The sequence below is a fragment of the Hyperoodon ampullatus genome (genome assembly GCF_949752795.1).
Source record: "Hyperoodon ampullatus genome assembly, chromosome: 8".
NCBI lineage: Eukaryota > Metazoa > Chordata > Mammalia > Artiodactyla > Ziphiidae > Hyperoodon > Hyperoodon ampullatus.
This window is the reverse complement of record NC_136921.1, coordinates 89,555,605-89,579,873: the sequence shown is the minus strand read 5'-3', so window position 1 is coordinate 89,579,873 and position 24,269 is coordinate 89,555,605. Positions and strand designations below refer to the sequence as shown.

Here is a 24,269-nt window from a genome sequence, read left to right as displayed (position 1 = left end):
CCACCGAGCAGTTCTTTTAGGGTAGAATTGAGTTTCAAGTACATTTCTGGCTAATCAACAGGAACTTTGATATAAGAGATAAAATTCCAACTCTCTGGCTGTCTACTCTGAAAGAGAAACTGGAATCTGACTTGTATATCTACTTTAAGGTGCAGTAGGAGACATACCAGGTTCTTTTAATGTAAGGTCTGTTTCTTGGTAACCAGAGACAGCTCCAGAATGTGTTGATAATGTGCCTCCTTTCCTATGAACGAGTTGTGTACCCACGTACTTTATTAATGGGCCTACTGGTTTTATACATATGATAATAGTTAATGTTTACTGAATATTTACTGTGTCATGCACTGTGGTAAATACCTTATGTGAATTATCTTTCAGTATTTTCTAATGCTTTTTCATGTTGTGGCACCCATTGAAAATTATGCTGTCACATGGCACACTGAGAGTAAATGCAGGGGGCTGACTGTGGCCAAATGTGGCCAGTGCCAGGACTTGAGCTGCATCAGACCGTCCCGGCCTCTGAAAGGGCTGACAGATTTGATATCGTGTAGCCTCTAACCTCTGTTCCTGACAAACAGGTTGGAAAACTCAGTTTTATCTACAAAATCAGCCCATGGAGTAGATACTATATTTTCTGCGTTTTACAAGAAAACTGAGGCTTAACTTGCTCAAGAACAAAAAGCTAAGAAACAGAAAATATAACCTGTTAAAAACAACATCCAAAGTAATAATAAAACATGTAGCACCATGTAAGTTGAAAAGGGGTGTTGCACAAGAGTAAACCCTTAGCTTTTAAGTCAATGAGTTTTGTTTTTTTTTTTTGTGATACGCGGGCATCTCACTGTTGTGGCCTCTCCCGTTGCGGAGCACAGGCTCCGGACGCGCAGGCTCAGCAGCCATGGCTCACGGGCCCGGCCGCTCCACGGCATGTGGGATCTTCCCGGACCGGGGCACGAACCCGTGTCCCCTGCATCAGCAGGCGGACTCTCAACCACTGCGCCACCAGGGAAGTCCCAGTCAATGAGTTTTTAATAAAGATTTTTAAGTTGTCAATACAGTACCATTTTTATAAAGCAGATAAACCTTTGTTTAAAGCCTTTAAGGATGAAATTTACTCCAACTAATTCTCAAGGGTTAACTTTCCACCCCTCTCTCCCCAAAAAGAGAAAAGCCAAATTAAGTATATGTAAAAGTTTAATTATTTAAGCTAAAATTACATTATAAAATCATTTGGTGATCATATGTGCTTATAAAAATAATTTTGTAGTGAGTTTGGACAACTTTTCAGAGAAAAACAGCAATAATAATCTGTAAAAATAATAGTGTACTTGCATCCATGTCATTTATCACATCTCTATTATGACTATGAAAACAATATATGGCTATTGTAAAAAAATATTTTTTTCAAATAAGAGAATTGTATATAATGATAAATTACATTACTTTCCCTTCCACATACTTCTAGTTCCACTCCATAGAGATAATGCCATTCACAATTATTTGTCTGTCCTTCAAGAAATTGGTTGTGCATAAAATATACATATATTTTTATGGCATGTATGTATGTTGTATTTTATTATATGTGACAGTTATTTGGTGGTGGCTAACCATAGCAGCAAAGATCATCTCTAGTCTTTCCACAAGTTTTGCCCTGTTGTCTGCCTGGCTGTATAGTTATGTAATAAAAGCCATCAATACCTTGTTTATTTAGTCTTAGCTGATGGTTGGTAGTTTAAGAACATGTTGAGCTATATTCTGTGAGTCTAGCTTCAGTTTCTATGATAGGGGTTGATGATTGGTAGTAGAATGGGCAATAAGATGATAAAATGGGCTTCTTCCTATTATGTAAATGCATTTGTGATTTAATTTATTGTGACTTTGGGTTTAGAATGCTGGTAAGATTCTATTAAGGAACTCCTGAGAGAATGTTACTTAATCTTTACAACTCTGAGATTTAGTATGAAGAAACTATTGCTATTGTATTAGAAAATGATGAAATGCCGTGAAGTAGGAAATGTAATTTGCTAATGATTGAAAAAAACAATTTCTAATTGAATCTTAGATCATTAGGTTGACTTTTAAAGTGAACCCAGCCAAAGAATTCCTGGGTAAAGTCATTGGTACAGGGGCTTTCACATTTTTAAAATATGAAAATTAGTTGAAAGCTTTTTTCATGTTTAGGAAGAAGGATCAAAAGGAACTGGGGAAGGATTATGCTTCTGGTAGGCGTTGACGTGTAATGTACTATGTGTTCTCTTGATCTGGTAGCTCATGATAGGTTTAGTTGGTTACCATGGTTTCATTTCATTTCCTGCAAGCCTCTTTGTTGTGCTATTTGGAATAAGTGGAAAATAGTGTTCCGCAGAATAATTTTTCAAAAATGCTTTTCTGCTTCTCTTAGTTAAGCTTGTGAATCACTTTTGGGGAAATTTTATGAATATAAGAGTAGGTGATAAAACACATAACAACCATAGAATTTCGTAGTCCTGCAATGTCAGAAAATTCAAATTGATAAAAACAATAGCATGATTTACTTTAAAATGTAATACCATGTTGTCAGTGCCATAAGCTTTAAAAAAATATTGGTGTAGGGCTTCCCTGGTGGCGCAGTGGTTGAGAGTCCACCTGCCGATGCAGGGGACACGGGTTCGTGCCCCGGTCCGTGAAGATCCCACATGCCACGGAGCAGCTGGGCTCGTGAGCCATGGCCGCTGAGCCTGCGTGTCCGGAGCCTGTGCTCCGCAACGGGAGAGGCCACAACAACAGTGAGAGGCGCACGTACCGCAAAAATAAAAAATAAAAAAATAAAATTAAAAAAAATTGGTGTAATAATTCTTATCAAGGACCCTCTGGTCAAGTAGGCTTTAATAAAACAAATTATAGAAAGTAATTAATATGGCACAGTAGGGAATGGGTAGTTTAATATAAAGCATCCCTTACTTGAAAAAAATAGGTGTATTCCTAAAAATGGGTTGCAAATTGAACAGTATTGTAAATCCACAAGAGTGCATAGCTGTTTAAAGAGATCGGTTTTTCTTAACATATATATATATAATACAGAAAACAATATTTGGGAAAAAACAGAAAAGCAGAAAGAAAAGCAAAAAATCACCTCTAATCCCACTAGTCAGAGATAATCACTGTTAAAATTGAAGTGTATGAAATTCTAGTACTTTTCTGGGTTGAATAGAAATGGTTTCATACCAAGTACACTATTTTATGGCCTATGTTTTCAATTAGCTGTATATCATGAACATTTTCCATGTCAGTAAATACGTCCGAAGTTTGTTATTTGAATTAATTCTTCATAAGGTCTGGTTTCACCTCCTGATTTTTTAAAACTCTGGTTTTCAGTAGTTATATTTGTTTATTTAAATTTAGGTCCATCATAAACTTTTTTTTTTTTTTTTTGCGGTACGCGGGCCTCTCATTGTTGTGGTCTCTCCCGTTGCGGAGCACAGGCTCCGGACGCGCAGGCCCAGCAGCCATGGCCCACGGGCCCAGCCATGTGGGATCCTCCCGGACCAGGGCACGAACCCGTGTCCCCTGCATCGGCAGGCGGACTCTCAGCCACTGCACCACCAGGGAAGCCCAACTTTTGTTTTTTATTAACATGTGCGTTACAGAAAATATGTAAAATGCAGAAAAGTAGGAAAAGAAAAATATTAACTATAGTCTAACTGCCCCCAAAATAAATAACATTTTTGGCATTTAAAAAAAAGTATTTTGTTATTGTTTTGTTTCTAAAAAAATTGTAATGATACTCTTCTGGGTGCTGGAGATACAAGGATGAACAGGACAGTCAAGATCCCTGGCCTTAAGGAGTCTGTCAGATGGTGAGAGGGTTAGACTTTAACGAAATTGTCCCACAAATATAGAATTAAAAACTGAGGTGAGCACTGTGGAGAGAAAGCACAGGTGCTATCACTGTGTAAAGGAGAATCTGATCTAAATCCAAGGAATCACAGTCAGGGAAGGCTATTCTGAAAAAATAGAGTCTGATTTGGAAACTGAAGGATGTCTGAGAGTGAAACTGAGGGTTTTGTTTGTTCTTTTTTCTCTAGTTGCTTTAGGTGTAAGGATAGGTTGTTTGTTTGAGGTTTTTTCTTGTTTCTTGAGGTAGGATTATACTGCTATAAACTTACCTCTTAGAACTGCTTTTGTTGCGTCCTGTAGGTTTTGGATTGTCGTGTTTTCATTGTCATTTATCTTTAGATATTTTTTTTTTTTTTTTTTTTTTTTTTTTTTTTTGCTGTACGTGGGCCTCTCACTGTTGTGGCCTCTCCCATTGCGGAGCACAGGCTCCGGACGCGCAGGCTCAACAGCCATGGCTCACGGGCCCAACCGCTCCGCGGCATGTGGGATCTTCCCAGACCGGGGCACGAACCCGTGTCCCCTGCATCGGCAGGCGGACTCTCAACCACTGCGCCACCAGGGAAGCCCTAGATATTTTTTTATTTCCTCTTTGAGTTCTTCAGTGATCCATTGATTGTTTAGTAACATATTGTTTAGCCTCCATGTGTTTATGTTTTTTACAGTTTTTTTCCTGTAATTGATCTCTAATTTCATAGCGTTGTGGTCTGAAAAGGTGCTTGATATGACTTCCGTTTTCTTAAATTTACCAAGGCTTGATTTGTGAGCCAAGATGTGATCTATTCTGGAGAATGTTCAGTGTGCACTTGAGAAGAAAGTGAATTCTGCTGTTTTCAGATGGAATGTCCTGTAAATATCAATTAAGTCTATCTGGTCTGATGTGTCATTTGAGGCTTGTGTTTCCTTATTAATTTTCTATCTGGATGATCTACCCATTGGTATAAGTGGGGTGTTATAAAGTCCCCCACTATTATTGTGTTACTGTTGATTTCCTAAAAATAGAGCTACCATATGACCCAGCAGTCCCACTCCTATGCATATGTATATCTGGAGAAAACCGAAATTTGAAAGGATACACACACCCCGATCTTCATTGCAGCACTATTTACGATAGTCAGGACATGGAAGCAACCTAAATGTCCATCGACAGAGGAATGGATAAGAAGATGTGGCACATGTATACAATGGAATATTACTCAGCCATAAAAAGGAATGAAATAGTGCCATTGCAGAGATGTGGATGGACCTAGAGATTGTCATACAGAGTGAAGTAAGTCATAAAGAGAAAAACAAATGTCATATAATATCACTTTTATGTGGAATCTAGAAAAATGGTACAGATAAACTTATTTGCAAAGCATAAATAGAGTCACAGATGTAGAGAACAAACTTAAGGTCACCAAAGGGGAAAGAGGGGTAGTGGGACGAATTGGAAGATTAGGATTGACATATATACACTACTGATACTATGTATAAAATAGATAAGTAATGAGAACCTACTGTATAGCACAGGGAACTCTACTCAGTGATCTGTGGTGACCTAAATGGGAAGGAAATCTAAGAAAAAGAGTGGATGTATGTATACGTATAGCTGATTCACTTTGCTGTACAGCAGAAAGTAACACAACACTGTAAAGCAACTATACGCCAATAAAAATTAATAATAAGGAGAAAAAAGAAACTGAGGGAAAAGAGTGAGAGTGAGAGAGGGTGAGGGAGAGAGCAACCCAGGCAGAAGGACCAGCATGTGCAAGGGCTCTAATGCTGAAGCAGCCTCGTGCAAAACTGAAAGAAGCTGAAAGAAGAATGTAGCTGAGGGGCAGAGTGAGCTGGAGAATGAAGGGATGAGGCTATACCGTCTGCCTCTTGTGGGCCATGTTAAGGATTTTGCTCTTGAGGGAACCATGGCCAAGTTTTAAACTGGGTTGTGATTTGACCCAAGTTTGAATTTCTTTTTGGTTTTAGTAGGAAAAACAGCAAAAGGAGAGCAATAGTGAACACACAAGGAAGTTACTTGTTGGATTTTCTCTTAGTGACCTGTTAGGCCCTATAAATTCCTTACATATTATGTATGCAACCATTTATCATATTTACTGTACGTGGCTTCTCTTTTTTGTTGGTTTTAACATAAAAATATTTTAATTTTATTTGGTTACATTTTCAGTGAATCTTTTTCTAATGATTTATTCCATTCTTCTTTAGCCTGGAAAGCACCACCTCCACAAGAGATTTGATAGTTAAATTGGTTCTCTTTTAGATTTTATTATGTATTTTATACATTTAACTTTTTAATCCCCCACTAATTTATTTTGATGTCAAATGAGGTAAATATTTCCCCAACTGTATTATCTGGGATACTTTCTTTCAGATATTGATTGGTTTCACAGAACTAAGGTAAAATGAATTTTGGAATTGGTGCATACTATATCCTGTTCTGGAGATTTTTTAAAAGACTCTGAGAGTCTTACAGTAAAACAAGACAAACACACATAAAAAATAATAATTTGTTCAACTTTCTATAAGTATTTTCCTAACTTTTTGGCAATAAATAGTACTTATTAATACCGCTCATACCATAAGAGATAATTCCAAGTAGATTTATCTGCTAATTGCTAACCAGTTGTTCAAACTCTAAGTAGTCCTTTTTTCCCCAATTGTTAGGGATTATTCTTAACATCACACTGCTATCAACTATACTGTGAACTTTGCCAAGCTTCTCAAAATTGAAGTTATATTTATTTTTCCCTTCTTTAAACCTTAGTTAAAAAGACATGGTTAGTCATGTAGATCAGGTGTTGGCAAACTTTTCTGTAAAAGATCCAGTAGTAAATACTAAAGGCTTTGCAGGCCAATTGAGAATATTATGTTATATAGGTATTTATACAGCTATTTTAAGTGTAACCATTGAAAAATATAAAATCCATTTTTAGCTCGTTAGCCTTACAAAAACAGATAATGGCCTGGATTTGACCGGTGAGCTATGGTTTGCCAACCCCTGATGTAGGGCACTGTCTGTGTTCCTGCTACTACATTTGTCAAATCTTTGACCTTATGAATTCTAGAGTTGATGTACATACTGGGTCATAGCCACAGGGAAAAGAAGATATTTACAGGATGTTTTTACAACTTCATTTTGCTTTTGTTGTCCAAATATAATTCCTGTTATTTTTATCAGTGATTTTTAAACTTATCTATACCATGATGGCTCTTTCTAATTTGTATTTGCCATGTCTGTCCTCTCCTGAGCGCCCTTACCTTTTCAGTTTCCAAAACTTTTTCTGCTATTTTTTATTCTTGTTTTATTAAAAAAGATTCTGCTGGCTTAAATGCACATTTAAAAGGAAATGAGGGGCTTCCCTGGTGGCGCAGTGGTTGAGAATCTGCCTGCTAATGCAGGGGACACGGGTTCGAGCCCTGGTCTGGGAGGATCCCACATGCCGCGGAGCAACTGAGCCCCGTGAGCCACAGCTACTGAGCCTGCACGTCTGGAGCCTGTGCTCTGCAACAACAGAGCCCACGATAGTGAGAGGCCCGCGCACCGCGATGAAGAGTGGCCCCCACTTGCCACAACTAGAGAAAGCCCTCCCACAGAAACGAAGACCCAACACAGCCATAAATAAATAAATAAATAAGTTTTTTTAAAAAAAGGAAATGAGGAAAGTGGCAACGTAGTGTGGGAGCCTTGGAGGCAATGGAGCCTGTCCGACTGGCAGACTAAGGAGTTTAAAACTCTGGATTTTTCTGGGAATTTTCCAAGCAAGTCCAGTCACCATCAAACTTAAATTCTACTCTTGATTTCCACTATACCATTATAACAGACAAACAAAAGCATCTTTTGGGGTGGTAATATCTAGGTAATGGAAAATAAATTAGAGCCTTTCTGTTTGCACATTTTTTAGCTCTCTTATTCTGTTACTGTCATAGAATTCTTAGGGTAGCTGGTGGCAACTGGTGGCAGAAAGTTGTTCATAGTATTACTTAAAAATTTTTTTTATATTATACTCAGTCAGAAAGACATGACCTCTTAAAGGAAAATCCCCAAGTAACGGAAACAAAAGTGGACTATCTTTTGTGGTAAGGAATAAGAATTGGGATTAGGTTTGACTAAAAGTAACTGAGTAAGTGTCAGTTCCTAACACAAAATAGATTTTTATTTTTCTCCCACATTCGAAAAATCTGGAGGTATTTCAAGGCCAGTGTGGCCCTCCACAAGATGGTAGATCCAGACTGGTCCCATCTTGTTGTTTTCCTGTGTGTGGCTTCTGAGTTTATCTCAGGTGGCTGCTGGAGTGCCAGACTATGTCCACATTCCAGCTAATAAGAGACAGAAGGGGTGACGACCCCTATCACTTTCACTTAGTTTTCATAGGCTACTCCTAACAGCAAGGCATGGCAAGCTGAGAAACTTAGTCTTCAGTTTAGGGAGCCATGTTCACACCAGAAAATCAGGGGGTTATTTTTGTGGAGGAAGAAGAGGGGAATGGATATTGGGAGACTATCAGCAGTCTCTGATGCAAAAGTAAATGACAGGTTTCTTTCAGACTTTGTCTTATTTAGAGGCAGGTCATTCATTTTGGGAAATACTAAAAGCTGGTTGTTCTTTCCTTTTTTTTCCCTTTTTCACCACATCTTTTTGTTGCTAGTCCCAGGAGAGAACAGACTGTGATCAGTTCAGGGGAGCCTAGTCTTTCTACGGTTGTCAGAGCTATCTTGTTTAGCAAGCTTTCCAGTTCCATTGTAATTATTTTTGTGTTTTTTAAATCACTATGTGTTTCTTTGTTTCCAAAATAGCATACATAATATGTAGCTCAACTGATCACGACATAGGTTGATGAAACTTCATACTGATTTTATAAACTAGGAAGAGGAGGAATACTTTTTATTCTGTGCAGCTGAATTTTGGAGTGTTTTAACTCTTTAAAATTATCCTGACAATAGCACTAATGTATCTTAGAAATGTTTGAAAAAATACATTTATGTAGATCTGTATTTATATCTCTCATAATACACACCCCCCCCACATACAGACACACACACAGATTTCTTTGAAGATAATTTTGTCATGATCCTAAGGCAAATACCACTCTTTTGTCATTTATGCTGCCAGCTGCTCAAGGATAGACTCCTGCCCTGTCAAAATATAAAAGAATGAATACATTTTCTCTCAGATTATCATGCACAAAATAATAGAAATGCAGTAAGTATACAGAGTGATTCAGATTTTGCTTATTTTGGGAAAAATCATCTTTCCATTCTCTAAATTTCAGTGGATTTCACAAAGTGGAACATCCATTTTGAATAAAAAGCATTAGGTCCCAAATAATAAACCAACTTTTTTCTAGTCAGGTTTTGCCAGAACAGATTTCAGAATATACCAATTTTAGAATTTGTCAGAATATGTCAATAGAAAATGGGAAAAACAACTCATCTCTTTCCTTGCTTCTCTCCTCCTTCCCTGTTTTTTCATATTTATAAGGCATTTCACTAAAGCATATATGTGATTTGAATGTTGATATGACATTTATAGTATAGATAAAAGTATAATTTATACCAGTATATGATAGGTGCATATTATATATATGATTGGCGATATACATTAAGATTTAACTAGTTGAGTCTGGCATTTGAGCAACAAATATGAATTTTGAAGATTTATTGATAAGCAGAATTAAGTACAGTGATTTTGGAAACAGATACATATTATATTCACGCACCAACCTAATTAAACTGCCCTCCCTGCCCCAGCCAAATGTCACCACATACTTTTTAGAAAACTGTGACTTAATTGTATTTAGTTTTTAAAGAACTAACAAAGATTAGGAAGAGGTGACATGTAGGTGACACCTGAAAATGGAAGGAAATCAAGTATGTACTTATGATTGGGAAGAGGGGAGAGATCACAAAGACGTAAAGGAGTTTGTGGTTTTCTCTTTTACAAACTTAACCTTTGTCATACCCAATACATAGTGAAGTTAATGAATTATGTAGCAGCATCCAGTTCTATCTCAGGAGTATAAACTGGCTCTTTATACTCTGTTGGGGCTATAATGAATATATAGAGATCTCCTATTAAAGAAGGTGGATTTTTTTAAATTTCAGAGTTAACCTTTGTGACATCATTTTCCAGCTTATATGAGTAAAAAAATATTGAAGCCAAAAATAGTCAAGGACTTTATAAATGTCATGTAAGTATTTATAAGTGTGGCTTTAGAGTTCAGTATAGGTGTTGTCCTTAATTAATTGGTGAAGGCTTTCATTTTTTTCCTTGTACCAGAAATGTTTCAGTGTTTAGATTTCAATCACGTTTGTCTTCCCTCTACTGACTGAAAATATTAATAAGCCTTCAGCTCTCCTCTGTCACTAAAAATGAACAATTCCTGTGAGTTGAGCTGAGGGGAAAGTGGAAACTTTGCATATATATAATTAATAAACATAATAAAGTCTTTCAGATTTCAGAAACCTCCTCTGCCATGGATAGGGATAACTTTGCAAATAGCCTCATGTACAGTGTACGGGTTGAGGATAGTAACTTCTGTTGTCTTGTATGAAGAGATGGATTTGGATTTGCTGGGGAAAGAGCAGTTATTAATTTGTCTCAATGGAGTATCCCTTTGGTATTCCTAATCTATACCCTCATTTTTCTGAACTACATATGTACATATACATATATATCTTTTTACCCACTTAATAATTTTAAGTGTAGATTATAGTATTGCTTACTTTATTCACATTGTTGTATTGGTACAGCAGATTTCTAGAACTTTTTCATCTTGCATGGCTGAAACTCTGTAGCCATTGAACAACAACTCTCCCTTTTCTCCTTCACCCAATCCCTGGCAACCACCATTCTCCTTTCTGTTTCTATGAGTTTGATTACTTTAATACCTCATGTAAGTAGAATTATGTGGTATTTAGCTTTTTGTAATTGGCTCACATTTTCTTTATCCATTCATCAGACAGTGGACGTTTAGGTTGCTTCCACATCATGCTTATTGTGAATAATGCTGCAGTGTACATGGATGTACAGATATCTCTTTGAGGTCTGTTTTCAGTTCTTTTTGATAAATACCCTAAAGTGGGATTGCAGCATCACATGGTAGTTCTACTTTTAATATTTTGAGGAGCCTCCATACTGTTTACCAGAGTGGCTACACCATTTACAATCCCACCAATAGTGCACAAATGTTCCAATTTCTCCACATCTTCTCCAACCCTTGTTATTTTTGTCTTTTTGGTAGTGGCCATCCTGTTGGGGATGAGGCCATACCTCACTGTGGTTGTGATTTGTTTCTCCCTGATGATTAGTGATGTTGATCATCTTTTCATATGCTTATTGGCCATTTGTATATCGTCTTTGGAGAACTGTTTATTCAAGTCCTTTGCCCATTAAAAAAATTTTTTTTGAGTTTTATGAGTTCTTCTTGTATTCTAGATATTAACTCCTTATCTGATATTAGTTTGTAAATATTTTCTCCCATTCCATAGGTTACCTTTTCACTCTATTGTTTGCTTCCTTTGCTGTACAGAAGTTTTTAAGTTTGATGTAGTCCCTTTTGTCTGTTTTTGGTTTTGTTACTTGTGCTTTTGGTGTCATATCTAAGAAATCATTGCCCATTCCATTTTTCTGAAGCTTTTCCCCTGTTTTCTTCTAGCAGTATTATAGTTTCAGGTCTTACATGTAGGTCTGTAATCAATTTTGAGTTAATTTTTGTATATGTTATAAGATAAAGTTCCATTCATATTCGTTCTCTTATTTGGATACCCAGTTTTCCCAGCACCATTTGTTGAAGAGACTATCCTTTTCCCATTGTGTAGCCTTGGCACCCTTGTCAAAGATCATTTGACCATACTCAATATTTTGTAATAACCTATATGGGAAAAGAACCTGAAAAAGAAAAGTTATATATATGTGTGTCTATGTGTGTGTGTATATATATATATATATAAGAAACTGAATCAGGACATTGAGGATATTGAATCTAGTTCCCTGTGCTATACAGTAGGACCTTGTCATTTATCTATTTTATATACAGTAGTTTGTATCTGCTAATTGCAAACTCCTAATTTATCCCTCCCCCACCCCATTTCCCCTTTGGTAACCATAAGTTTGTTTTCTATGTGTGTATGTTTCTGTTTCATAAATATGTTCATTTGTGTCATATTTTAGATTCCACATATAAGTGGTATCATATGATAATTCTTTCTCTGTCTGGCTTATTTCACTTAGTATGATAATCTCTTGGTCCATCCATGTTGCTGCAGATGCCATTATTTCCTTTATTATGGCTGAGTAATATTCCAGTGTGTGTATATATACCACATTTTCTTTATCCATTCCTCTGTCAATAGACATTTAGGTTGCTTCCATTTCTGGTTTGTCTTTATTAGCCTGCCTATTGTACTGTTCTGGGAGCTCAGATCTCTTAGTTGTTTCATCTATTATGTGAGGGAGTTGGATTAGACTGGTGTTTCTCTAACTTTAATGCACCTAAAATCACCTCAGGATCTTGTTAAAAATGCAGATTCTGAACCTGAAGGTCTGGGATGGGACCTGGGGGCCTTCCAACAAACATGAACAAAGGATTAGACAATTACAAAGGTTTCTTCTAATTCCACAGTCTTATCTTTCAGACTTAAGATTTTTGTAAAGTAGGAGAAGCTAGAACTATTATACTTTACTCTTTCAACATACATGTGTATTTCATGATGGGCAGTAAACCAGTAGCTATAGATAAGGCTCAACAAAACACATTATTAATTAATAGCTCTGCCAGGCATTATAGTTCCAGAAAATTAAGTCTTCCGTTCTTCTTCCATATATGTTTGACTGGGTCATATACATTAAATTATCTTAACATGTTCTCATTTTTAAAATCTTTCATTATACTTTTATTGGCTATGAAGATAAACAGTTGACTGAAATATGAGGTGTGTTTCTGTGATGGTGTAAATTTGTATGGTACATACCTTCTTTTCTGGAATGATATTGACATACTTGCTTAAATAAATTATTTTTCCCAACCTTACTCAATCACTAGTCAATATAAAACATGGCATCACTGGCTGTGTTACAGAGGAGAGCAGAAAGCTTTTATTTGTGCATGTTTTTGACTGACATCCATTGACTTACCCCTGACATTCTGTTTAATGATCATTGGTTAATAAGAGATTACGATAGAAACGAGGGAGTTGGGGGTTGTCAAGAATGAGCAGGTATAGGAAGAAGAGTTGAGTAGGAGAGAGATTTTACAAATTTAAAGGTGCAAGATGCTATCACTATAATTGTATACAGAAGAGATTTTACCAGGGAATAAGCTTCTCCCTGAATTTAAGGGACTTCGGGGGCCTCTTGAACAGGTCGTCAAGACTGGCCCTACTTACCAAGTCTTTGCTTGGATTTGGCTTCATTACAACAGTTCTGTTAACTGGTAGCCTAAAGACATAAAGGAACTCATCCACCAGTTCATAATTAAGAAAAGTTCACTGGATTTCATGGAAGTGAAATTCTAATACATACAGTTCTATTGTGAGGGATGGTCACTTATTAACATAAGTAAAATTCTAGACATTTCTTAAAGGTATCAATATTTTAAAATGTTAAATTGCTACTACTTAATGCAGTATTTGTAAAAACAAAGCAAAACAAAAATAAAAATACCCCAAGTTAACATTATCATTCATTGACTTCTAAAGACTTTTTGAAAAGAAGATGTAACTTTATATCAAGAATGTATTCCTGTTGTCTATAATTTAAACAACAGCTTGTCTGGATAGACTGTCCTCACTGTACTTTTTCTTACCCTCAACACTGTATGGTTATCATACCACTGTTTTTGACATTTATAGTTACTGTAGAGAAATCTAAGAACAGTCTTGCTTGTCCCCCAGTGTGAACTGTTTCTTGCCTGGTTATCTGAAAAATTCTGTTTATTCTTCAAATTTAGTAACTTAAACTAGGATACATTTTAATGTTGTTAGTTCTTTAATAAACTTATCCATCAAACAGGGTGCTCTTTCATTACTGAGATTTGGTTCTTTCTTTTCTTCATGGAATATTTCCCAAATTATATTTCTGAGTAATTTTTCTGTTCCATTTGTTGGCATCTGAACCTCAGGGGCATTTTTTTATGTTCTATTGTCTTAGTCTTCTGTGTTTGTTATCTGCCCTGTAATTGATTTAGTCTTTTATTTTTCCTGTGCATTCAGTATGTTTATTCAAGCCTTACCTCCATGCCACCAATTTGTTTTTCAGTCTTGTTGATCCTATTCCCTACCATTTCTACTTATTTATTAGATTTATAGTAATATTATTTTGATACTCAATTTGTTTGTCTTAGCTCTGTAATCTCCCTTTTCATGTCATTATTTTAAAAACTCAACATTGAATTCTCTTATTAAATTTATATTCTTAGATTCCATGTAAAGCACTTATAAAGAATCTGTTTCTGATTGCTTCTTCTTCCAGGGTAAGGTCTTTGACTGTCATTTGGATGCTATATTCTTTGCTTTTATTTTTTTAAAATAAAACATACAGAAAAGTATATAAATCTTACATGTACAGTATTAAAATAGATTGCATTTAAATATAAGTGAACTTATATAATCCCTACCACATCAAGATATAATATTTTAATGGTAGTCCAGAAGGTTCCCGTGTTTCCCTTTCTTATTATTATCTCTACCTTCCTCACTGTAGTTAACCACTGGACTCTCTTCTTTTTCATGCTTTTATTTATAGTCTTACCATCATATGTACATTCTGATATAATGCAGTTGGATTTTGCCTGCCTTTGGACTTTATATATTTGAACCACACTATATGTACTCTTGTGACTTGTTCTTTTTTCTCGACGTTTTAAAAATTCATTCATGTTGTTGCATGTATCCATTTCCCTTGCTGCATAGTATTTTATTGTATTAGTCAGGGTTCTTGAGAGAAACAGAACCAATAGGATGTGTATATATACGGAAAGAGATTTATTACAAGGAATCAGCTCACATGATTGTGGAGGCTGGCAAGTCTAAATCTGCAGTGTGAGCTTGCAGGCCTGAGACCCAGGAGAGCCAGTGGTGCAAAGACCAAAGGCAGTCTGCTGGAGAATTCCCTCTTACTCAGGAAGGCCAGTCATTTTGTTCTATTCAGGTCTTCAGCTGACTGAATAAGACCCACCAAATTACGGAAAGCAGTCTGCTTTACTCAAAGTTCACTGGTTTAAATGTTAATCTCATCTGAAAACACCCTTCCAGCTGACACAGAAAATTAACCATCACAGTATGTGTACCACAGTTTTGTTTGTTTGTTTGTTTTACTGGGAATTTGTGTGGTTTCTAGGTTTAGGCATTTTAAACACTCTTCCTGCTGTGTGTGTGTGTGTGTGTGTGTGTGTTTCTCTCCTAGTGCACATAATCACTCATATTGTCTGGAATATTATCTAGGAATAGGATTGCTATGTCATAGGTATGCATGTATTAAACTTTACTAGATATTTTAAAACCATTTAGTTAAACAGTATGCCTGGTGTTGGTTATATTAGTGGCTCTGTATCCTTGCCAGTTCTTGGTATTGTCAGACTTGTAAAATTTCATCATTCTAAAGATATAATTTGTATTTACTGGACTACTCTTTGAGTATCTTTTCATGTTTACCCTCTTGGTGTGGGCCTATTTTTGTCTATTGTATAAACTTATAGTCTTCAATTGTGATAAATTTTCTTGAATTACCTTTTAGATTTCTTCCCCTTCTGTTTTCTCTTTTCTCTTTCCAGACCTCCTATTTTCTAGATGTTGGACTTCCTGGATTGATTCTCTATCTTATTTTTTTCCTCTATTTTTCATCTTTTTGTCTTTTTGCTCTTCTTAAATATTTTCTCAACTTTATCTTTCATTTCTTCTTTAAAATGTTCATTTATGTTATATTTCCTTTTTTTTACTTATTTTTCTATGTATTCTATATTTATTCCTTTTCTTATAGCATCCTAACATTTCTTGCTGAATCCTATTCAAGAATAGAAATAGGAGACATCCCATTTTTGTTTCTTTGAACATTGATAATTTAAAAAAAATATTGTCATCTCTTTGCATGATTTGTTTCCTTCAGCTTGGTGTGATTCTGTTTGTTTATCTGTCTTTGTTCTTCATGAGAGAGATTTTCCTCAGATGTCAGGTGGTCCTTAGCTGCTTGCTCATATTTAAGTTTATTTGGTACTAAATGGATAGAACTAGACAGACCAATAAGAAAGAGAAGGACTTGAACAATGTTATACATCAGTTGGACCTAACAGACATATACAGAACACTCACCCAACAGCCCCAGAATACATATTCTTCTCAAGCACACAGAGAGCATTCATATATCGCACATTGGTTACAAAACAAGTCTTAACATATTTAAGAAGATTGAATCATATCAAATATCTTTACCAATCACAATGAAATAAAATTAGAAGTCAAGAGCAGTAGGAAAACTGGAAAATTCACAGATATATAGAAATTAAACAATACACTCTTGAATAACCAATGGATCAAAGAAGAAATCACAAGGGAAATTAGAAAATTTCTTGAGGCAAATAAAAACTAAAAAGTTGACTGGTAGTTCTGGGAGCTTGAGAGAAGCCTCCCAATTATAGGATGATGTCTCTATTCTTAAGTCTTTTCAGTTGAGCTGATAGGATTTCCCAGAGAAGAATCTTCCACTCTTCTTGTAAGGAAAGGTACAAGCCTTCTAACCTGGTGGTGAAGAGAGGTGAAGTCTCAATCTTCAGTATTTAAAACTTTCACTTAGTTTTCAGGATGGTATCTCCCTTCAACTCTGTCTGGCGTTCCTCAGTTCAAAATCTCCTTGATTTACTATCCAGAGAACAGAGCTCAAGTCTTCCACCAGAGTGGGGAAGGGGTTGCACTGGGGACAGGATTAGGGAGTGTGGGGGGATGTCTAACTCTTTTCTTAAACAGACTTTCTTCAACTCTTCTTCCATATCAGTTCCACCTTGCAGAGCTGCCTGGTGCCACCTTTGAACGTTTGGTTAGGTACATCGGTTCGCTTCTTTCTTTTTTTTTTTTTTTCTTTTTTTTTAAATTTTTTCTGCGGTACGTGGGCCTCTCACTGTTGTGGTCTCTCCCGCCGCGGGGCACAGGCTCCAGATGCGCAGGCTCAGCGGCCATGGCCCACGGGCCCAGCCGCTCCGCGGCACATGGGACCCTCCCAGACCGGGGCACGAACCCGCATCCCCTGCATCGGCAGGCGGACTCCCAACCACTGCGCCACCAGGGAGGCCCGGTTCGCTTCTTTCTTGTAGATGATTTATTTTGCCAAGGGAATATCATCATGAGTTCACATATTTTAATATTTTACCCCATTTTGCCACCCGGAATTACACAACAAGATAGAAAAAAGTAGTATCCTAACAAAATTTTAGATGGAGAAAATATTGTGAAATTGTATATAGCTAAGTTCTCTCTCCCTTAGCCTTTCTTAGTCAATCTAAATTCATTTTTTAGTATTTAAGTGAATGCCTCATCATATTCTTGTCTCTGTTTTAACCCTTGTTCCGAGAGTATGTTTATGATTAGAAGAATTTATGAAACATTTTTTATTTCACCACTAGGTTAGCTTCTTTGACTCTGCTAAACAATACACAAATACATATTTGTGATAAATAAAATTGCTTTCCTGTGTTGGTTTCTGGAAATAGTTCTAACATTTTATTGTTAACTTAGACAAGTGTGTTGTATATGTTTTGTTTTCTGTTTGTTAACAGAAAACATCTGTTAGCTTGGAGCTTTCCTTTGGAGATACTTCCAAATACTTTGGCCTCAAATCAGAACTAATTCTTGGTTTTAGAAAAAGTAAAGTAAGATCCCAAAGGTTATTCTCTGTATATATTTTCATCACTTTGTACCTCTAGATTGAATTTTTTATGAGTGCGATTTACTTGCTAAAAAATAGAAAGGATGGTATTAAGGGTTTTGTTCACTTTTTAAAGCTAGCTGTTAGAATTATGATTTTGAAATTCATTTGAATGCAGCTGGGCACAGCATTAAACAATTTTTTAAAACATGAAAACCAAAATCTGGAATCACTGGAGAAAAAGACATTCTTTGTAGAAAATGGTAATTATATACAACAGTAGCAGTTCAGAGCAGATTATCCCAGTCTTTCTATTTGTTAGCTGCAGTACCACTTTGGAGAAAATGAATTTTCATCTTGTTGAACTCTATCTACATGAGGGTTGGACCTATACAGTTTCAAACATATTCATCAAAAAAATGAACAGATATGTAAAAGAAAGGATAGAAGCAGGGAATAAATATAAGAAAAAGTGAAAAGAATATTTTCCTATAAAAATGCAGGGAAAATGGTTTAGCATTAACAGTTTTTACAAATCAGTACTCTGCCTTCAAGAGTTCAGCAGTCGTCACTAGATCCATTTAATATGTCCTGCTTTCAATACAAGAATATTTACTGACCTTTCTTCCTTGAAATCAGAAACCTGACTCCCAAGCCCCTGTGGAAGGACTCTCCCAGCTTCTCTCCTCCCCTCTTTGCACTCTGTTGTATTTCCACTCAGTTAACCACGTAGTATAAACATACTCAGGGGTATCCTGAGTAAAAAAAGTCACAAAGAACTCCTTGTCTTTCATTGACTGTAAAGTCAGCCCGGGCAGAGATGTTCCTATACAACCAGCATTACCAATTATTTATTCAACTGTCTTCAGTGCATATTTATCAAACATCTTTTGTTTTAATTTATTGTTTGGTAATCATCTGTCATTCTCTGCAGAGGTCTAAGCTAACAGAGGAGAAAGGGGACTACTGTTGAACGTACTATATACAGTTGACCCTTGAACAGTACGGTGGTTAGGGGCACCTACCCTCTGCACACTGGAAAATCCACATATCACTTATAGTTGGCCCTCTGTATCCATGGTTCTAGATCTGCGGATTCAGCCAGCCACAGATAGTGTAGTGCTGTAGGATTTACTGTTGAAAAAACCCGTGTCTCTAAGTGGACCAGTGCAGTTCAAACCTGTGTTGTTCAAGGGTCAGCTGTACTTAGCTTTAACTTAAATATTCTTATGTAATCCTCACAGCCGTGTAATGTTATTACTGTATAGGGTAATGTTATTCCTGTTTTCTAGATGCAGAATCTGAAGAATGATTTTCCCAAAATCATACAGCTAAGTGGCAGATCCAGGATTTAAACTTAAATTGTCTGATGCTGAAGCCTGAGGTTTTCTGTTAAACACATAGGACCCAGGACTTGCCTGTCCCTGTCCAAACCGTATTTCAAGACTGCAAAGGTCTTTTGTACTGGGACATAAACAGTAGCTCTGAGATCTTATGTAGGCTTAAGTGTAATATGTCAGATCTAGTTAAACAGTGAGTTTCTTGGTTTTCTTAATATAAGGGAGATACTGGATTTACTTGGTTTCATGCATCACTGTAGAGAAATGTAACTTTTCTGTATATGAACAAGGTTATACACATTATTATAACCATTTTTTAGAAATCAATCTAAAGATGAACTTTTTAAAATTCAGCAATTTCATCTTGTCTTTGTATTGACTTGTTTTTATGTTTGTTTATTTCCCATTGAGGTAATCGAGGAAACAGGAACTTTATTATGAACTACCTAATATTTAAGAGTTCCTGGGTGTTTTGTTAAATGTTTGTTGTATAAATGACAGTCTGTGAGCGATAAGTTTTATAAGGAAGGATTCTTTATTTGCCCTTAGATTTGGCATCTCCTTTTTATGGCTCTTTTTTGTAGAATAGACACACTCATTCCCCACCTTGCTCAAAGATTCTCTGTCATGCCTTTTCAGATCAAGGAAGGGGAGAAGTCTCTCTGTCAGTCTGTAGGGCGATGCTGTTTTTTATGTAGCTTCCAAAATAAAAGAGAGGGATGTTCAGAGTAGGCATACAAAGCTTATAGTTCCTTTAGTAAAAATAATGCAATTTTTCTTAAAAATTCAATCATAATTGTCATAGTTCCAAAATGGAAATTCATTTTCTTGTCCTTTGATATTGTTTTAATCAACCCATATTATGAGTTATTTTAGTTATCTGATCAGCTTCCTTAAGGCTGGAAGCTTGATTGGACTGGAAGTCTAGAGCTCAAGTACAGGCTGAAGAGGAACTGGGAATTGTGCATGGGGTCTCTTAAAGTCACTGAGTTGAGAAAGAGAAATGGACAAACTTATTTAGACTTTTTTGCCCAATAACCTAGAGGTAGCCAGGAAACTCTCTCCTTGGATGGCTTAGAAACAACTCCATTGTCAAGTGCCAAGAAATCTAACCTTAGATTTCCACTTTCGATTAACCATCCCAACCCACATAGGCCAGTTTAGCCATCTTCCCTTCCACCCTCTGCTCCCATACTTCTCAGATTTCAGAAGACAGTTGAGTGACAAATGCCTGCCACCATTACTTAGATAGTCTTTATTTTAAGTGCCGTACCCATTGTGAAACTGCTTATTGTAAAATCTTAAGCCCCTGCAGGAGTAAAATGGTCTAAATCCCTTACTGAAATGCCTCTGAATACAACTGAAATATGAAGGAACTTAATGTTAAACAGTGTTGTGTTTGTTGCTATATGAACCTTATAAAATTTATGAAATGGCTATGTTTATTTCTCAGTAACAGATGATGAAAATTAGTGAAAAGGAAATAGCAGTATATTAAACTGAGAAAAAGTTTATGTTTAACTTTGGTGTAGAAGTTTTACCTTCCAACTTTTTAGACCTGCATTATAATGAAATTTTACTTAGGAGAAATATGTCTTTAACATTAGAGGAAAATGAGAATGGGAAAGTGGAATTATATGGATCATTCACTTGAGTATAAATCAAAATTTAATTGCTTTTAAAGAACCAAAAAGTAGATCAATTTTATTTTAGAAGAAGGACCAGCATGGATAGAATATTGGGTTCTAGATTAAATAACTACTAAAGTCTAATTTGAACGACAGAAACAGAGATACCTCAGGCCACTATTAAAAATTTTTTTTTGTTTCCCTTTTTTAGGGCACATTTAAAGTGAAATCTTAAGAAGGTTCTAACTCCTGTCCTCCTGAAATGTAACCTATACCAGAATAGTATTGTTGCATAAGTTTGCAGTTCCATTTAAACACTTTACTTAAACAGCTATTAATTTAGTATTTTAGTTCATCTCTGTTCTGTGTGTTTTTAACAGTGAAATTAAATATATCCTTTCTGATTTGTTTAGTTTTAAATTAGGCTCGCTCGGAGCTAGCTTCCAGAGACTGTGACTTGGCCCTTGGTGCCTTTTGGCACCAGCTTTTATTAAAGTCAGTGCATGTTCTTGTCTTTGTCATCTTGGAAGGACACTGATGCTAGTCATGCCAACTTGGATCCATTTCCAAGGTTTGCCACAGGAAGCAAAATACTGAAATTATCATAAAAGTAAATCATTCTTCAGGTTTTTTAAAATGTCACTGAAAGATGACTCGAAAGTGAGAACAGAATTTCTAGAGTTTAATAGTTGATAACTTATATGCCCTATATATATTGCAAGCATACCTTGCCCAAACTCAACAAGCCGACAGAAGAATGACTATGTAAGAGGGAAGAGCAAGTCCTTGACCCATGGCTAGAAATAGCAAAAGTATGTTTCTGTGCCATCCTGCTCTACTGTATGACTCAGGTTCTGGAATCAGCTCTACTTTAAATGATTGCTGGCATCACACTCAGGTGAGCCCTAAAGGGAGCTTTCCCATTGAAAGACATGAATGTTGGGGTCTGAAGTACATTGAATACTTTTATTGATCAACTTGGAGAGAACATGCTAATATAGAAATTTCATATATTATGTAGTTGACCAGTTGATTATTGAATGTGTTCTAATAGTATATGAGGTTTATTTTCCCCTGTTTTTCCTACAGGCATAATGAAGTGGCTTAAAAAAGATGAATAAGAGCAAGGTTTTCCTACTAGGGTAGGCATGCTTTTGGCTAGTTATCCCTAGTTGTTGCAGATTCATTCTTTGTGTTCAAAAGTGTAATTTTCCATATTCCAGACGACTCATAGAGATTAGCCACAGTTTATTTAAACAAAGAAGACACACACAAAGCAATAGTTTTAAATATTTTTTCAGAAGGAATTCACTTGCTTACTTTTCTTAAAAACATCTTTCCCATTTCATTGAGGCAGATTTGGAAGTCAAACCAGAAACTTCAGGCTCTACTACGATGGAAAGCACTTTGTTGGGGAGAAGCGCTTTGAGTCCATCCACGATCTGGTGACTGATGGATTGATTACTCTCTATATTGAAACCAAGGCAGCAGAATACATTGCCAAGATGACGATAAACCCAATTTATGAGCACATAGGATACACAACCTTAAACAGAGAGCCAGCATACCAAAAACATATGCCAGTCCCGAAAGAGACACTTGATGAGAAAGATTCTACAGGCCAGGATGGGGTATCAGAGAAAAGGGTAAGCTACCATGAAACCACACTTTGTCTTCTTCTGTTTGGGGTTCTTATAAGAAAACCATTATTGCCAGAAGAAATTGACTTCTCCACAGTGCTTTGGAAAGGATATGCATTTTCCTTAATGTCTAGTTTCTGTGATGCTGAGCTTTGGTATATCTAATTCTTGTTCAGTTAAAATATGTCAGGTATATTTTTGTACTCTTGATTATTTCCTATTTTGTCAGTTTCACAGTTTTAAAGATTTGTTGGAAAAATGACTCCTAGTAAAGAAGTTCAGGGGTTTTGGTCAGAAGCATAACTTACACTAGCTATATTACATAAAGAATTAAGGGGGTCACATTATCTATCAAACTTACTTTGTTTCCCTTAAAGATAATTTACTTTATGACAGTTCTGTTCTTTAGCAAATTGATAGATAATATGTATTCTCAAATACACATGATTAAATTCAGTCTATCAATACTGTATACTGTTTTGAGAATCAGTCAGCCTTGAGTAACAGGAGAATTTTTCTCTTTATGGACTTATGAAGTAACTAAATCCGGAAGATATACTTTTCTTTAATTATGAAAGACAATTTAAGTTTTTCATTTGTCATATTTTAATTGTAATGTGTTTAAGGTTAACATCAGAAGTTTTAATTCCTTGGCATTAAGATAATTTTACTTTGAAAATTGTCCTGAGCCTCCCTTTCATCCCCCAAGAAAAAGTGAGAATTTTCTCATGTTTTATATTGTGTGGGATTTAGTTGGGATAACTTTATATATTTTAATTGTAATTGTGTTAGCTAATTCTTATATTGTTTAGTATCTTAAGTTGCCATATTAAAGAAATGTAGTATTATATAGTCATTTGAGCTTGATTCTGTCACCAAATAGATTTGTGCTCAAATTCTGTCATTTTACCAGTTGAGTGACTTCATCAAGTTACTTAAATTCTCTGTGCTTTAATGTTCTTACTTGTAAAATTGTAATAACAATCAACTTCTGAGAATTGACTGAATGAGATAGTATGTATAAAATAATCAAACAGGGCGTGGCACAAAGTAAGCACTCAATATGAGTTTGGTGGTAATGTTACTGTGACAGTCATATTACCTCATGGTAGCATCCTAAAATACTTCCCATTATCTTGGAGTATTTAGGTACAGAATGGAAATTTCAAATGTTCATTGTCCATTTCAAATTTTAGTTTCTGGCAGATCTTACTTAGAGTGGCATTTTGTGGCTGCAGAGAAACCAACATTTTAAACTATAGTCTGTAGCAAATAGTTTTTCATACACTTAAAGTTGTTAGGAACTACACATCTTTTTTTGAAGTAACCAGAATTTAGAGTCCTAAATGCATGCTGTATTTAATATTGTTCTTTTCACTCTAGTTCCCATTTTCTCACTTTTGGTTATTTTTCATTCATGGCATTTTTCAGTAATGCTTGTATTTAAATACCTAATACTGATTATTATATGTTATGAAGACGTGCCTTGAATATTCTAAGTTAACATCTGTGAAATATTTGTTTAAATACGTACCTGTGAATCTTTCAAATTTGATCAACCTAATGATAACCTTTGCTAATGTGTTCTGTATACATTTTTGTACATTAAGGGACTCAAGCTACAGACACTTAGCTATTTAACGTTGGGCTAGTCATTTAACCTCACAGGGCCTTAGTTGTCCCTCCTACAAATTGAAAGTAAATATTCACAGAGGCAAGAGACTGAGGTGGCTAATGCCTAGAGGACGCTTTTAACTCTAGGATCCATGATGCCCTATGTATTCTGGCAACATTACCTGTTAAATTACCTGGATTTTTTTGTGCTGAAGGCCAGTGACATAGAGTGAAGTAGCTAGCCCAGAAAGGGTTTCTCTTCAGCAAACCTTGATTAAGAATCATCTCTTAAAAACTACTCTTTGCTTTAAACTGCATGCATCTTAAA

At 35.9% G+C, this 24,269-nt stretch overlaps 1 protein-coding gene across 1 annotated transcript in view; it reads left to right on the top strand.

Moving 5' to 3' along the window:
* Nucleotides 1-24,269, top strand: part of CHN1 (chimerin 1) — a gene marked incomplete at both ends in the record, with an annotated part of 196,456 nt that overhangs the window by 89,146 nt on the left and 83,041 nt on the right. Inside the window, one exon of the mRNA XM_079710705.1 lies at nt 22,045-22,333. Within this exon, the coding sequence (XP_079566831.1) occupies nt 22,045-22,333 (289 nt within the window). The remainder of the gene's footprint in view (nt 1-22,044; nt 22,334-24,269) is intronic.